The following is a 16220-nucleotide window of genomic DNA, read 5'->3' as shown; positions in this document are numbered from 1 at the left end:
CCTTTACAGTACGTTAAATTCACATCTCAAACCACTCTTTCCTTCAAGTTCCACCTCAAATACCACTTTCTCCAAGAAGCCTCCTCTAGACTCCATTGCCAAAAAGCATCAAATAAGCTGGTCTGTGTTCCCACATTCCTTTAGAATGTCCTGTAATCCTTTACAGTGTCTTGCTTTATAGTTATCTGTGTATATCAATTCCTTCCCTTTCTGGACTGTAAATTTTAGATGAAGGACTGAATCTTCTGCTCCCTGCCCGAGCACAAGACAAGGAATCCAATACAGATCTGAGGAATTAGACTGATCCAATTCAACTGAAAACTTCAACCTTAATACCTAAAGTAAGCTCTGCTTTGGTCTTCTCTGTCATATCTCTATAAACCGATCTTTAAGATTCCAATCGACAAAACATATTTTTAGAACTTTTTTCTTAAACTCTACTATTGAGACAAACAGCAAGAAAAGACTCCTTAACTCTGGCTTAATAACGCACCGAGGATTTTTTTAAAAACTTATTTGTGGCGTACTAATACTGGCTTTATTTATGTTATTACATCCGCTGCTGCTGCTGCTGCTAAGTCGCTTCAGTCGTGTCCGACTCTGTGCGACCCCATAGACGGCAGCCCCAGAAAACTCAAAATCTGCTCAGTGCCGCTAGCACTCAGATCAGACACTGTAAATAAACCATAAACCGAGAGTTCAAAATCACATTTCTGTTACTTCATTTATAGCTAAGAAAAGACTAAGAAATGCAAACACCCGTGAGTTCCCCAAAGAAGGGAAAAGGAGGTAGGTGCTAGGGGCAGTCCTGGAGCCCTGACAGAAGATGGCGGGGCGGGACGCGGAGAGAGCCGCGGGCCAGCGACCCAGGGCCGCCCGTGGGGCCCAGGTGTGGATGGAGACTGCTAGGGGGGCGAGAGGCGGCACAAGTGTAGGCCGAGGTGAGAAAAGAGCGAGTCCTGCACCGGGGGAGAAGCGTCCGTACCTGAGCCCACAGTTCTGCGGCAGCCTGGCTGTAGGCGCGTCCCTCTCCTCCCAGCGTGGGGCCTTGAGTCCGCTCTATCAAAACCTAATTCCCGCGGGCGAAGACCAGGACTAAAGTTACCCGCCGCGGCCCAAGGGCTTCACAAACTCTCCTCAGACTTGTTTGTGGTCCGCACGCTCCTCACACAGCTCACCCCCACCCCTTCCCGTCTCCTCACGACGCCCAGAGGACTCTCTAAAGCATTCAAATCTAACCGCCTAGCTAAAGCGCAGGCGCAAAGCCGCCCAACGCGTCGGCCCCGCCCCTTAGGCGGCGGACCCTCCCTAAGATTTCTTCAGTCAAAGTTTTTTCCCAGTTAGTATGCCAATTTTATTTCTTCCAAGGTTATCTCATTTTCTACGGAATTTTCCTTTATTCCTCCCCACTGCAGATTCCTCACTGCATGGGAGCGGCCATCTTCTTTTTATTTCTTGCTGTAAAAAAGATCGGAGCTTTGCTTCCGTACAAAATGGCGGCTCCCATTCCATTACGTCACATCCCCCTAGTTTTACTCCCTATAGCTACCAGGAAGGAGTAGGCTTCTGGGACGAGGTGGCCGAGTGGTTAAGGCGATGGACTGCTAATCCATTGTGCTCTGCACGCGTGGGTTCGAATCCCATCCTCGTCGAGCGAAGGTTTTATTTTTTCGCCACTGATTTGAACCGATGACGGTGAATTTCCTTGCGGAATGGAAACAGTTGCTTATTCATTGCAAGTATGATTTACTAGTCGACTTTGAAACCTCCGGTTTTACTCTTTAGACAGCTTTTGGAACATTCTGACCTCACGTATAAAGAAAAAGGAGGGAAAGAGACATTTTTGGGGAATCAGTGTTTAATTAAATAATGCATTTAGTGTATTTTTAATGTAGCAAAAAACAGTGCATAGAATCCCACGATTATCGCTATTTACATATGTTCTAGTGGTGGTCTGCTCGGTATTAATTAACCCAGCTCCTGACTGAGGAACTTCGGTTATTGTGGACTCTAACCCCAGCGTTTTTCATACCTGTCGTTACTATGAAATATCAGATTTTACTTCAAAAGCTACCGTGAGACTCAGTGTTCAGGGTTCTCTTTCAGTCCCCAGGAGGCTGCAGGTGCTCAGGAAAAGTACTCGACGTTAAAAAAAAGATGTTGACAGCACTTGGAAACTTGGTAGTTATCTGGAAGTCAGAGAGGTGAAGACATAGCTGCCTTCCCAGAGGAGAAAGTTTTAATTCTTCTCTTGGATTTAAGCAGAGAGGGAGTAGGAAAAGAATAGAGATTCTCCTCCTGAAGGGTCACCAGGCAGTCTTTCAACTCACATTTTAACAACCGTCATTTATCCAGTATTTATCTACAGGCACCACAATGAATTACAGCACTTTAATTCACAATTCACAATAACACTGTGATCACAACAGACATGTTTATTACTCCATTTTACAGATGAGGAAACTGAAAGATAAACTTGTCCAAGGTTATACAGCTTTTGTACTTCCAGAAAAGGCATTTATTTGTCTGTCAAACTCTGGTGGCCCTTCACCACCACCCTATATGGTGCTGGAAATTAGTAAAAAGCGCTCACCAATCCTTTGCGGTCATGGTTTACACATTCTCTCCGCACTGAATGGTACCCCAGAACCTGACACTGGGCAGGTATCTTCAGCTCCAGGAGTGGAAATCAGGCTCTACTGACTTCTCCCACATCAATCCAATGTAGATACCTCCCAGAGCTGAGGGCTGAGTGTCACCCAAGCACTTTGCTTTCTAATCCAGTCACCACCCTGTTGCTTGAAAGGGTTTCAACCTGGGTTCCACACGCTCCCAAGGGGTCCATGGATAGAACTGAATTGGTTATTTGGTTGGGAGGAAAAAAAATTGCAGCTTTATTTTCATTAATCTTTAATTGAAAACACTTCCTTCTATTAATAAAGGTAAGCAACAAAATACAGTAATATTAACCTTGAATGTGAACATGAAGTCGCTCAGTTGTGTCCGACTCTTTGCGACCCCATGGCCTACCAAGCTCCTCTGTCCATGGGATTTTCCAGGCAAGAGTTCTGGAGTGGATTGCCATTTCCTTCTCCAAATATTAACCTTACCTGTGATTTTTGTCACCAACTGAAATAACGGATATTGTTGTATCATATTAGCAATATGCAATACTGCCATTGTTCTATGCCCATTACTGCTACAGTACTTCAGTTCAGTTCAGTTCAGTCGCTCAGTAGCGTCCGACTCATTTCGACCCCATGAATCACAGCACACCAGGCCTCCCTGTCCATCACCATCTCCCGGAGTTCACTCAAACTCATGTCCATGGAGTCGGTGACGCCATCCAGCCATCTCATCCTCTTCGTCCCCTTCTCCTCCTGCCCCCAATCCCTCCCAGCATCAGAGTCTTTTCCAAAGAGTCAACTCTTCGCATGAGGTGGCCGAAGTATTGGAGTTTCAGCTTTAGCATCAGTCCTTCCAAAGAAATCCCAGGGCTGATCTCCTTGCAGTCCAAGGGACTCTCAAGAGTCTTCTCCAACACCACAGTTCAAAAGCCTCAATTCTTCAGTGCTCAGCTTTCTTCACAGTCCAACTCTCACATCCACACATGACCACTGGAAAACCATAGCCCTGACTAGACGGACCTTTGTTGGCACAGTAATGTCTCTGCTTTTGAATATGCTATCTAGGTTGGTCATAACTTTTCTTCCAAGGAGTAAGCGCCTTTTAATTTCATGGCTGCAGTCACCATCTGCAGTGATTTTGGAGCCCCAAAAAATAAAGTCTGACACTGTTTCCACTATTTCCCCATCTGTTTCCCATGAAGTGATATGACCAGATGCCATGATCTTCGTTTTGGACCTACCATTAGATCTTGTAAGCTTAAGCATTCATAAGGAAGTATGTGCACTATATTATTAAGTCACCAATTTTTTTTATTTTTAATTTTATTATAGTTGATTTATAATTTCTGCTGTAAAGCAAAATAATTCATATATACACATACATTTTCATATTCTTTTCTATTATGGTTTATTACAGGATATTGTTGTAGTTCCCTGTGCTATACAGTAGGACCTTGTTGTTTATCCAGTCTATATATAATAGTCTGCATTTGCTAATACCAACCTAGATAGTATATTGAAAAGCAGAGATACTACTTTGCCAACAAAGGTCTGTCTAGTCAAGGCTATGGTTTTTCCAGTGGTCATGTGTGGATGTGAGAGTTGGACTGTGAAGAAAGCTGAATGCCGAAGAATTGATGCTTTTGAACTGTGGTGTTGGAGAAGACTCTTGAGAGTCCCTTGGACTGCAAGGAGATACAGCCAGTCCATCCTAAAGGAGATCAGTCCTGGGTGTTCTTTGGAAGGACTGAGGCTGAAGCTGAAACTCCAGTACTTTGGCCACCTCATGTGAAGAGTTGACTCATTGGAAAAGACTCTGATGCTGGGAGGGATTGGGGGCAGGAGGAGAAGGGGACAACAGAGGATGAGATGGCTGGATGGCATCACCGACTCGATGGACATGAGTTTGGTGAACTCTGAGAGTTGGTGATGGAAAGGGAGGCCTGGCATGCTGTGATTCATGGGGTCACAATGAGTCGGACACGACTGAGCGACTGAACTGAACTGAACTGAATCCCAAACTCCCAATCCATCCTTCCCCTCCTTTCCTCCCTCTTGGCAACCACAACTCTATTCTCTATGTCTGTGAGCCTGTTTGTTTTGTAGATAAATTCATTTGTGTCACAGATTCTACATATATGTTAGATTCTACATGTAAGTGATACATGGTATTTCTCTTTCTGACTTCATTTGGAATTAAATCACAGATTTTAAAACTATTTTGATAACTGTATTCCAACATAATTGGTTAACTTTATATTACAACAAACTTAATTTTATGCATTTAAAACCAATATTCTGAGAAGGGACCCATAGGCTTCACCAGACTGCCCAAGATCTGTGTCACAAGAAAAGGTTAAGAGCTCCTGAGGGATTTTCTGAAGTGTCCTCAACACATCAGTTTTAAAACCCCTCCCCTGAATTAGGCCTTGTTCTGTCTCCCCAACACCTTTGCAGATGCTTTACTTACTCCTCTCCCTGGATCATGCCCCTGCTGTCCAACACCTCCTTCCCATCAACCCCTTCCTGGCTGGCTCCTGCTCCTTCAGATCTCAGCTTTGATGTCATCCCCATCAGGAAGATTTTCCTAGCCCTGCAACCTGCAGCTCCCTTAGATTTCTCTCACCTAGTCCCATGCTCTTCTACTTCTGGGTCTTTGTACCCCTCCTAGATGTTCCTGTAGCTCTGTGTGTCTTCCTCAGCATTTGCCAGACGGTATTTAAATTGTCCATTGGTGCTTCGACCTCTCCAAAGAGTGGCAAGTTTGCATGCTTATTCTGAGTTTTGCCTGCTTCTCACAATGATGACTTCCTATGGAAAATTGATAAGGTCTATCGATGCATCCAGTCTCTATAAATAAAAAGTGAGTGGGTTGTTTTCTCAGAGGAAGATCTTCAGCTGTAAAAATTCTGAAACTATAAAGCACTGGAAGTGTCTTGAGATTAAAAAGAAGAAGAAATCATGAGTAGATGCTCACTTTTCTATTCCGTATTTCTTTACCTGTTTTCATGCTTAGTTCATTTGTGATTTCTTTTATATGAAATTGCAGTAAGTCTTGCTGTGATGGTCCCAGTTTTTTGGCATGTCTGTGATCTTTTTATGTATAAGAGTTGTGCTTATTTTACCTCTTTCTATGAGACTTGAAAGGATTAAGGCTAACACAGAAAGGTAGAGTAAATCTCTAAAATCCAGAGAAAAGATTGTAAATCTCCTCTTGGATTCTGTCTGGAGTCACAGCTGGAAAAAAAAAAACAAAACAGAATTAACAACATGCCAGATTATTCAAAAGCCCAGGGGTGGTGGTGTGGGGACTTGGATTAGTAATAGAAAAATAAATTTATAATAAATGAAGGCAGTAAGAGTTAGAGGCGCCATCTACTGGAGGAGCTGCAACTGAGGACTTGGCCAAGACAGTTCTGCCTGATCTGCTGATACATTTTGCAAGATTCCCATTACCCACCCCACCCCTCCAAATTTGTCACAAGCCACAGATCAAGGAAATCATTTTCCATCAACACCAGTTCTTTGTAAGTCCTGTCCTGAACTGTTGCAGGACCCCTCAACCTCTGGAAGACCAGAAATAAAGAACTATTGTGCAGCCAAATTACATTACCAAGATATTCCAGATCTCTGTTATTTCAGTGCCAGGGAATGAATCTCCATTCTGAGCCCAGCTTCAAGAAGACCAATTCTCAATGGAGAATGAGGTGCTCTGGAAAAAACTGTCCAGTGTTTAGTTGGTGATGGTCTGCTGCCTGGGCAGGCCCTTATGTGTCAGCCTCCCTCACAGACAAAGCTCTGAGGAAGTGAAATGTGTGTGTGTGTGAGCCCTCACAGACAAAGTTCTGAAGGAAGAAGTGAAATGTGCATGTGTCTGTGCGCGCTCGCGTGCCTCCAGTTCATTTCTTAAACTCTTATAAGAAAAACCCAGACCCAGGGCTGTAAGACTTGCAAAGGTTGGTTTTGAGAGGTAGGCAATGATATAAGTTAAATCCTTCTATCCCTTACCATTAGAAGTGTAGTCCCACTGGGAAACATCTCTGGGAAGACAGTCATGACAAGGTCTGTGATGTGATGTGTTAGTCACTCAGTTGGGCAGGACTCTTCGCAACCCCATGGACTATAGCCCACCAGGCTCCTCTGTCCATGGGATTTTCTGGCAAGGATACTTGAGTGGGTTGTCATTTCCTTCTCCAGAGAAATCTTCCCGATCCAGGGATCGAACCTGGGTCTCCTGCACTGCAGGCAGATTCTTTACTGACTGAGCTATGAGTGAAGCTCCAACAAGGCCTGAAGAGGTTCAAGAATTAATCCAGGAATTCTCTGAGTCTGCAACACCAACTCAAAACTTTTTTCTCAAATCATTCCCTTAGCTTCATGCTACCATATGAAAACATCTACTTTGCCAAAATAACCTCTGGGAATGCCTAGTAAGCTGAAAACTAAATAATATGTCATATTGAAGATCAATTAGAGCAAAAATTGAAATCTAGCTTATAGTAAACTTGCTTGGGGAAGACAAAATGAATAAATACCAATAGAATTGGGGAAATGGGGAATAACACTTGCTATAGCCCATGCTTTGTAACTTCTGCAAAGATGGCTGTGAATAGACAGCAAGCAACAGTTACACTTTTCCTCATCATAGTGAGAATGAGCAATGCCCGAGATTTCAAATCTCAAAATTTTCATTTGAGATCTTCAGAATGAAGTAAAACTGGGTCAAACTCAACTTCAATAAGGTGAAATTAATGGATGATGGCAAGACCTGAGGACATGACTGGTGATCCACGGAGTTAGAAGCAGTAATTCCTTTTCTGATTGTGGTACTGTGGAGTAGAATAGAAAGTTTTTATATTTCTCTTTGGGCTAAATAAAAGACCATTGGCCCTGAAAACCCCTAATAACTAGGTTCAGAGAGCTTCTGAGTCAGTGAACAAGAAGGCATCCACATACTTGAGAGTGACCCACCTGAACTCTATGGAAGTCAGAAGCTTCTGTGCTCAGACCCTTTTAGACCTTGCCCTATGTATCTCTTCATCTTGCTGGTCTTTCCTAGTCTTTAATATCATTTCTAATAAGCCATAAATCAAGAAAGGAAACTGTTTTCCTGAATTCTGTGAGTTATTCTAATAAATGGTTGAACCCAAGGAGAGGGTTGTGGGAAACTCTGATTCACAGGTAACAATCTGGACCTGCCACTGTCATTTGAAGTGGGGACAAGTTTTGTGGGACCGAGTCCTTCATTTGTGGGATCTGACCCTATCTCTGGGTAGATGGTGTCAGAGGTGAGTCAGATTGTAGGATACCCAGCCTGTGTGTCAAAGAATTGCTTGATATGGGGAAACCACCACATATTTTAGAAGTACAGAGTATTCTATGAATAAAGAAAAGTGAGTTTTTCTTTTTCGGTATTTAAAATAAACACAGAAGCAGAGAGTAGAATGGTGATGTCAGGGGTTGGGGGCAGGGGGAAATAAGGAACTGCTGTTCAACAAGTATAAGGTTTCAGTTATGCATGATGATCAAGTTCCAGAGTGTCTACAGTCAACAATATCATATTGTACACACTGATTTGTTAAGGGGCTGATCTCACATTAAGTGTTTTCACCATAATAAAAAAATAAAACTTTTGAGAGTCACAGGACACTGCCAATAAAGTGAAAAGACAACCTACAGAATGGGAGAAAATATTTGCAAATTATATATCTCTTAAGAGTCATATACCCAGAATATATGAATATTCTTATAATTCAACAGCAAGCCAATCCAAATTAAAAATGGGCAAAAAATTCAAATAGACATTTCTCCAAACAAGGTACACAAATGTCCAACAAGCATATGAAAAGATGTTTAACATTATTAGTCCCAAGGGAAATGCAAATCAAAACCACAATACTACTTCAATCTCACTAAGACAACTATAATCAAAACATTGGGAAATAACAAGTGTTGGTGAGGATGGAGAGAAATTAGAACCCCTGTGCATTTCCTATGGGAATGTAAAATGGTTCAGCTACTGTAGAAAAGTTTAGTGATTCCCCTAAAAATTAAACAAAGAATTACCATATGACCCAGCAATTCCACTCCTTGGTATATACTCGAAAGAACAGAAAACATGTATTCAAACAAAAATCTGTACACAAATGTGCATAGCAGCGCTATTCACAATAGCCCCAAAGTGGGAACAACCCAAATGCCCAATGAATGGGCATAACAAAATGTGGTATATCCATGCAATGAAATATGATTCAGCCATAAACAGGAATGAACTACTGATGCATGCTGTGAATTGGATGAAGCCTGAAAACATCACACTAAACAAAAGACGACAGACACAAAAGGTCACATGTTGTATGATTCCATTTGTATGAAATGTCCAGAATAGGCAAAAGCATAAAGACAGAAGATTGGCTAATCGAATCAGGAGCTAGGTGGAAGAGGAAATGGGGATTGCCTGTTTGGAACTAATTAAGAGGTGAGGGTTGCACATCATTGTGAATGTAAGAAAGGCCACTAAATTGTATGTTTTAGAATGGCAATTGTGTTGTCAATTTTTACTTCAATTAGAAAAAGAAAAAAAGAAACAAGTAGTGAAAAAACTAGACACACAAGGTATTAAAAAAAGAGCTCTATTTACAAACCAGAAAGTTCCCAAACTCTAGCTGGAGGGAGAGGAAGGAAGAAGGTAGCAAGTATAAGCAGGTCCTTTAAGAGCCCAACTTCACCCCTGAGAAACTCTGTACCAGCCCATGCGGTTAGCTCCTACTTCATGGCCCATTCCTGTTCCAATCCAACAAATAATCCCTCCATTGGCCATAGCCCTCAGTGTTCTTGCCAGTCATCTCGTGCCCAGGCAGGCATCGGTGAACAGTACTCAAAGTCTGGCCCTTTATAGCGCAGGGCATGCAGAAACATCACAAGGTCCTGGGGCGAGGGATCCTGTGGCACTCTCCGGCACTCTGAACAGAGCGGGTCTGTCTCTTGATTCACAACATCGATTTTGGTTGCCTTCCCTGATGTCACAGGCACTCCATCCAGGTCCCGAGAGGCTGCCTCAACTGCTCCATCCATCTTCTGGGCAGATGCAACCATCTCTTCTAGGCAGTCCTTGCTGAGCTCTGAGGAAGGTGCTGTGGAGTCTGGGGCTCCTGGGCACAGGTCACCCCCACAGAGATCTAGCACATCCAGACTCTGTTTGGCCTGGTGCTCTGCCACAAGGTCCCGCAGGAGTTCCTCATCTGTCTTTGGAATGTGGCCGCCTCGGCCTCGTGAGGGGCCCCAGGCGGCTGAGTTGTAGATGGGGTCATTGAGGATGGGGTGGCCCAGGAACTGAAGGTGGACTCGGATCTGGTGGGTGCGGCCTGTAAGTGGCCGGCACCGCACCACACTAGAATGGCCATTGTAGCTCAGTCTCTGGAACACTGACTCACAGGGCTTGCCTTGAGGATCTACACGGCACACCCCTACCTTGTAAGACACCACCAAGATGGGTTCCTTGCAGGTTACTTCCTCGGTGGGGAACTCCCCCACCACCCGGCACACGTACTCCTTCTCCAGCTACACAGGAAGGAAGAGGGAGAAAGTCAGTGCATGAAGCCCAAACCCTTTTCAGTGATGACAAATGCACCTGTATCAGACAGAAGAGAGTTCAAACCCCAGCTCCATCATTGGCCAGTTGCACAATCCTAGGCACATTACAGTACTCAGCTTCTTTAAAACCCATTAACTTGTCTAGAAAATGTTTGCTTAGAAAAGCATTTATCTCAACAGGGCTATTCCAAGGATTTAGTTAGCTGGGCTCTAACATACTTGGTATTGAGCCTGGTAAACAGCAAACAATAAATATATTACAATCAGATCCAGAATTACAAGTCTCAAGACCACAATCACCACTATTTAACTCTTCCACCCAAACCTCTTCCAACTCTGTCCAGAATCTTTCCACCAAGTAGACTCTCTCCAGTCTTAAAAACCTTGCTCAGCCTGTCAGCATTTAAAATTTCAAAACAGCAAATTACCAAGAGAGGCAGTATATGTTTTCTCTAAACATCTTTTGAAACTTAAGAGATAATAACTTGTCTCTGGCTCCTTAGGTGCTGACCTTCCTAAAGATGGGAAGCTTGAGCAGATAAACACAAAACCTCATTTCAGATCTAGAACTCAGTGACACCCTTTTGATGCAGAGCATTTGTGAGCCCAGAAGTGGCCTGCGAGAGGCAAACTCAGTTTGGCTCACCTGCCGGTCCCGAACCTGTTCATGAATTCTCTCTGAGACGGCTGCTGTTTTGGCAAACATGAGGACCCCGGAGGTAAGGCGATCAAGCCGATGCAATGGGTGTAGCTCCTTTAGTTGGTGCTCCTTGCCCAGGATGAAGATGACCGTGTTGTGTCGGAAGCGGCCACAGGGGTGGACAGGAATGGAAGAAGGCTTGTCTACAACCACCACATCTTCGTTCTCTGCTAGCAGGCGGATGGGTTCTGCGGTAACTGGTGGCTCATGCCTGTGCACTGTGTTCCGTAAGAAGTCATTGTCCTGCCAATGACACAGGCAACTGGTCAGCCCAGGGTCCAGCCACCTATGATCAGTCAACTTCACACACAACTTCCCCCCATCTTCCTTACTGGATGAAAGAATGGTCACAGTACATCCTTAAGCAGAAAAAGTAGTATACACAGTGTATTCTTATTTTGTAAACACACAGACACACAGGCAGAAGCAGGCATTGAAAAAGAGATAGAAGGATACAGTCCAAATGTTATATTATCTCTGGATGGTATGATTATGGATTTTGCTGTTCTGATTATTTGTATTTTCTCTACAATAAAGTTATATTTAACAATATATTTTTCTAAAATGAAGGGGAAAATCCTCCATAGTTCAGTTCAGTTCAATCCTCCATAAACCATCACTTATTGTGACCTTGAACAAAACCAAGCTGTAAGTCCAGAGATTTGGGCTCTAGACCTGGATTTGCTACAGGCTTACTGCATGCTCTTAGGGAAGTCACTTAACTTCTCTAGGCCTCAGTTCCCTTATCTGTAAAATATGAGCATCAGTCCAGACCTGTGCTTCAAAACTGTGACTGATTCAAACCACTCATTTTCCAAATGTCTTGCCATCCCCTCACAAATATGGTGAGACAGTGTTAATGACAATGTCTGGTACCTCTTAGCTGTGATGGAAATTTAAAGAAGGGTCAAAGCACTGGGCTACACAATTCTGGTCTCAATCTCTGTCATTTCATAGTTCTATCCTATCAGGCTCTAGGATAAATAATTCAAGTGGAAGTTATAAGAACACGGGCTTCCCTTGTGGCTCATCTGGTAAAGAATTTCCCTGCAATGTGGGAGACCTGGGTTCTATCCCTGGGTTGGGAAGATCCCCTGGAGAAGGGAAAGGCTATCCACTCCAGTATTATGGCCTGGAGAATTCCATGGATTGTATAGTCTATAGGGTTGCAAAGAGCTGGACACAACTGACTGACTTTCACTTCATTTATAAGAACACAGGTGTTGGAGGTGGCACTGTGCCTTACTTCTGTGAGGTTGATCTTAGTTTCCTTGACTTCCTCACAGGCAAAATGAGGTGACAGTATCTACTCCACAGGGTTGTCATTAGAATTAAATGTTAAAGTACATAAAATGCTAATGCTGTGCCCAGCACACAGTCAGGAGATATAAATGATAGTCTCGATTATTACCATTTGTACAGAGATCTACAATGCAAGGCAGAAAGTCATCAGCGCCAGTGCCACAAGACTGCATAAAAGGAAATGTAAGAATTCCCTGGTGCTTCCCTGGTGACTCAAACGGTAAAGAATCTGCCTGCAATGCAGGAGACCAGGGTTCAATCCCTGAGTTGCGAAGGTCCCCTGGAGAAGGAATTGGCAACCCACTCCAGTACTCTTGCCTGGAGAATTCCATGGACAGAGAGGCCTGGCAGTTCATGGGATCGCAGAGTCAGACACGACTGAGCGACTAACTTTCACTTTCACAAGAATTCCAACTTCTGTGCCTTGGAAACAACAAAGTCGCTTTGATGAAGGGGATAAGGGGCTGAGGTCTGAAACATACGGGCGGTCTACCTGCGGAAATGGAGCGGTAAAAGAGTTACAAGTTAAAACGAGAACGCTTCGGAATGACCCCAAATTTACTCCGGTACCTATGCCCTAGTAACCGAAAAAACCATGCCCCCTTTCGGGCAGGCCCCATCAGGACTCCACCTTGAGCACAATGCTGAGGTCCTGTACCGGCTCCTCATTGAGGTGCAGGCGTCCCGCTCGGACAGCGGCCTCGTAGTAGGCCAGAGGCTGGGCTCTGAACTCCGTGCCGAAGACGTGCAGCAAGCTGTGGCCCACCCAGCGGCCTTTGCAATAAGTCCGGAAGTCAAAGTAATAGGGCCGCACTTTGCGCAAGCCGCCTTCAAAGTAGTAGCTGGTCTCAGCAAAGTGCTCATCGCCAAAGCTAACCCCTGCCCGCCGCTTCTTCGGGGGCGGCACAACGCGCTCTCCAACCGCGCCCCGCCGCTTCTTCCGCTTGGCAGGGCCCAGGGCTGCAGCCGGGGCCCGCTCCCCGTTTCCTGAGGGCTGCTTCGCGTCCTCCGAGACCGGCTCCACTCCTGGACCCCCCGGCTCCGGGTGCCCAGGGGGCTGCTCACCCCTCGCGGCGCCGCCCGCATCTCCGTTCTGCTGAGCTGGAGCCCCCAGCCCGCTCGCTGCCTCAGCCCCGGTCGAGAGTCTTTCCGCCATGGGTCTCCTACAGGCACTCCAAGTCCTGGCAATTGCGAGGCACCGGAGATTGGAGCACACTTGCCCAAGAACCGGGAGCCACAACCGGCCTCCCAGCCACATGACCCAGCGGCCGCGGCCTCTGGGTCGCGATCTGAGGGCGTCACTGGGCACCAACCAATCAGTGAGACCTAGTGCCGAGGCGGGATCGCGTTGAGAACAGGCGTGAAGGAGGTAGCTGAATGAGTTGAGAGCTGTAAGAATGACTCATTAAAAGTGTAGATTCCATGTAGATATGCTCGAAATTCCTTTACTCTGGAAAAACTCTTGAAAGTTATTAATATTTCAAAACAAAACAAAATGAAGATTGCTAAACTCTGAATGTACTAAGAAACACTGCGTTGTATATTTTAAAGGGTGAGCATATTTTGTGATTTATAACTCAATAAATCAAATCCCTTATGATTATACAGTGGAAGTGAGAAATAGATTTAAGGGACTAGATCTGATAGACAGAGGGCCTGATGAACTATGGACGAAGGTTTGTGACATTGTACAGGAGACAGGGATCAAGACCATCCCCAAGAAAAAGAAATGCAAAATGGCTGTCTGAGGAGGCCTTACAAATAGCTGAGAAAAGAAGAAAAGCGAAAAGCAAAAGAGAAAAGGAAAGATATAAGCATCTGAATGCAGAGTTCCAAAGAACAGTAAGGAGAGATAAGAAAGCCTTCTTCAGCGATAAATGCAAAGAAATAGAGGCAAACAACAGAATGGGAAAGACTAGAGATCTCTTCAAGAAAATGAGAGATACCAAGGGAACATTTCATGCAAAGATGGGCTCGATAAAGGACAGAAATGGTATGGACCTAACAGAAGCAGAAGATATTAAGAAGAGGTGGCAAGAATACACAGAAGAACTGTACAAAAAAGATCTTCATGACCCAGATAATCACGATGGTGTGATCACTCACCTAGAGCCAGACATCCTGGAATGTGAAGTCACGTGGGTCTTAGCATCACTACGAACACAGCTAGTGGAGGTGATGGAATCCCAGTTGAGCTATTTCAAATCCTAAAAGATGATGCTGTGAAAGTGCTGCACTCAATATTCCATCAAATTTGGAAAACTCAGCAGTGGCCACAGGACTGGTAAAGGTCAGTTTTCATTCCAATCCCAAAGAAAGGGAATGCCAAAGAATGCTCAAACTACCGCACAGCTGCACTCATCTCACATGCTAGTAAAGTAATGCTCCAAGCCAGGCTTCAGCAATACGTGAACCGTGAAATTCCAGATGTTCAAGCTGGTTTTAGAAAAGGCAAAGGAACCAGATATCAAGTTGCCAACATCTGCTGGATCATGGAAAAAGCAAGAGAGTTCCAGAAAAACATCCATTTCTGCTTTATTGACTATGCCAAACCCTTTGACTGTGTGGATCACAATAAACTGTGGAAAATTCTTCAAGAGATGGGAATACCAGACCACCTGACCTGCCTCTTGAGAAATCTGTATGCAGGTCAGGAAGCAACAGTTAGAACTGGACATGGAACAACAGATTGTTTGCAAATAGGAAAAGGAGTACGTCAAGGCTGTGTATTGTCACCCTGCTTATTTAACTTATATGCAGAGTATATCATGAGAAACACTGGGCCGGAAGAAGCACAAGCTGGAATCAAGATTGTGGGGAGAAATAAATATCAATAACCTCAGATATGCAGATGACACCACCCTTATGGCAGAAAGTGAAGAGGAACTAAAAGCCTCTTGTTGAAAGTGAAAGAGGAGAGTGAAAAAGTTGGTTTAAAGCTCAACATTCAGAAAACTAAGATCGTGGCATCTGGTCCCATCACTTCATGGGAAACAGATGGGGAAACAGTGGAAACAGTGTCAGACTTTATTTTGGGGGGCTCCAAAATCACTGCAGATGGTGATTGCAGCCATGAAATTAAAAGACGCTCACTCCTTGGAAGAAAAGTTATGACCAACCTAGATAGCATATTCAAAAGCAGAGATATTACTTTGCCAACAAAGGTCCATGTAGTCAAGGCTATGGTTTTTTCAGTGGTCACATATGGATGTGGAGAGTTGGACTGTGAAGAAAGCTGAGCGCCGAAGAATTGATGCTTTTGAACTGTGGTGTTGGAGAAGACTCTTGAGAGTCCCTTGGACTGCAAGGAGATCCAACCAGTCCATTCTAAAGGAGATCAGTCCTGGGTATTCATTGGAAGGACTGATGCTAAAGCTGAAACTCCAATACTTCGGCCACCTCATGCGAAGAGTTGACTCATTGGAAAAGACCCTGATGCTGGGAGGGATTGAGGGCCGGAGGAGAAGGGGACAACAGAGGATGAGATGGCTGGATGGCATCACCGACTCGATGGACATGAGTTTGAGTAAACTCTGGGAGTTGGTGATGGAAAGGGAGGCCTGGCGTGATGCGATTCATCGGGTCGCGAAGAGTTGGACATGACTGAGCCTCTGAACTGAACTGAAGGGCTTCCCTGGTGGCTCAAACAGTAAAGAATCTGCCTGCAATGCAAGTTTTGAACCTGGGTTCAATCCCTGCGTTGGGAAGATCCCTTGGAGAAGGAATTGGCAACTCATTCTAGTACTCTTACCTGGAGAATTCCATGGACAGAGAAGCCTGGCAGGCTACAGTTCATGGGATCGCAAAGAGTCAGATACTACTGAGCGACTAACTTTTACCTCTCAGAACTCAATAAAGCTGTCATATATGTAATTAAGCACACACACCCCATAAAAAATATTTTTACATTTGTCCTCCTTAACAGCATGAGGACTAGAGAGCTCCCATTTGCCTTCCATATGCTCCTGTCCTGAGATTAAAACTCCAAGTGGATCAGA

At 44.5% G+C, this 16220-nt stretch overlaps 2 protein-coding genes and 2 non-coding genes across 4 annotated transcripts in view; 2 read left to right on the top strand and 2 right to left on the bottom strand.

Annotated features, from left to right (window-relative positions):
• Positions 1 to 1244, bottom strand: part of KNL1 (kinetochore scaffold 1) — a 64130-nt gene extending 62886 nt beyond the window's left edge. The window contains 1 exon segment of the mRNA XM_012181202.5: positions 986 to 1244. The gene's annotated coding sequence lies outside the window, so the exon portion shown is untranslated.
• A 326-nt stretch (positions 1245 to 1570) lies between these two features.
• On the top strand, positions 1571 to 1652 carry TRNAS-GCU (transfer RNA serine (anticodon GCU)). The gene has a single exon. It is a non-coding gene; the product is annotated as a tRNA-Ser (tRNA).
• Positions 1653 to 5748: 4096 nt separating this feature from the next.
• On the top strand, positions 5749 to 5866 carry LOC114115941 (small nucleolar RNA SNORA26). Its single transcript, XR_003590046.1, has one exon. It is a non-coding gene; the product is annotated as a small nucleolar RNA SNORA26 (small nucleolar RNA).
• A 3377-nt stretch (positions 5867 to 9243) lies between these two features.
• RPUSD2 (RNA pseudouridine synthase domain containing 2) lies at positions 9244 to 13513 on the bottom strand. Its single transcript, XM_004010982.6, has 3 exons — positions 12854 to 13513; positions 10867 to 11163; positions 9244 to 10187 (listed from the first exon to the last, which is right to left on the bottom strand). Exons 1-3 carry the CDS (start codon positions 13478 to 13480, stop codon positions 9453 to 9455), a joined length of 1659 nt encoding a protein of 552 aa, XP_004011031.2. The 5' UTR covers positions 13481 to 13513; the 3' UTR covers positions 9244 to 9452.
• Between the last annotated feature and the right edge of the window lie 2707 nt (positions 13514 to 16220).

This window comes from Ovis aries, chromosome 7, assembly GCF_016772045.2.
Source record: "Ovis aries strain OAR_USU_Benz2616 breed Rambouillet chromosome 7, ARS-UI_Ramb_v3.0, whole genome shotgun sequence".
Classification (NCBI taxonomy): Eukaryota; Metazoa; Chordata; class Mammalia; order Artiodactyla; family Bovidae; genus Ovis; species Ovis aries.
Note: the sequence above shows the minus strand (reverse complement) of the source record. Positions and strands in the feature narration are given on the sequence as shown.

Bases quoted from the DNA above. Each gene is read 5' to 3' on its own strand.
- RPUSD2 (XM_004010982.6), bottom strand. From the start codon at position 13,480: ATGTGGCTGGGAGGCCGGTTGTGGCTCCCGGTTCTTGGGCAAGTGTGC. The intron at 11,164-12,853 runs GTGGAGTCCTGA...TGTCATTGGCAG, and splicing joins ACCTCAGCATTGTGCTCAAG to GACAATGACTTCTTACGGAA. The intron at 10,188-10,866 runs GTGAGCCAAACT...CTTCCTGTGTAG, and splicing joins AACAGGTTCGGGACCGGCAG to CTGGAGAAGGAGTACGTGTG.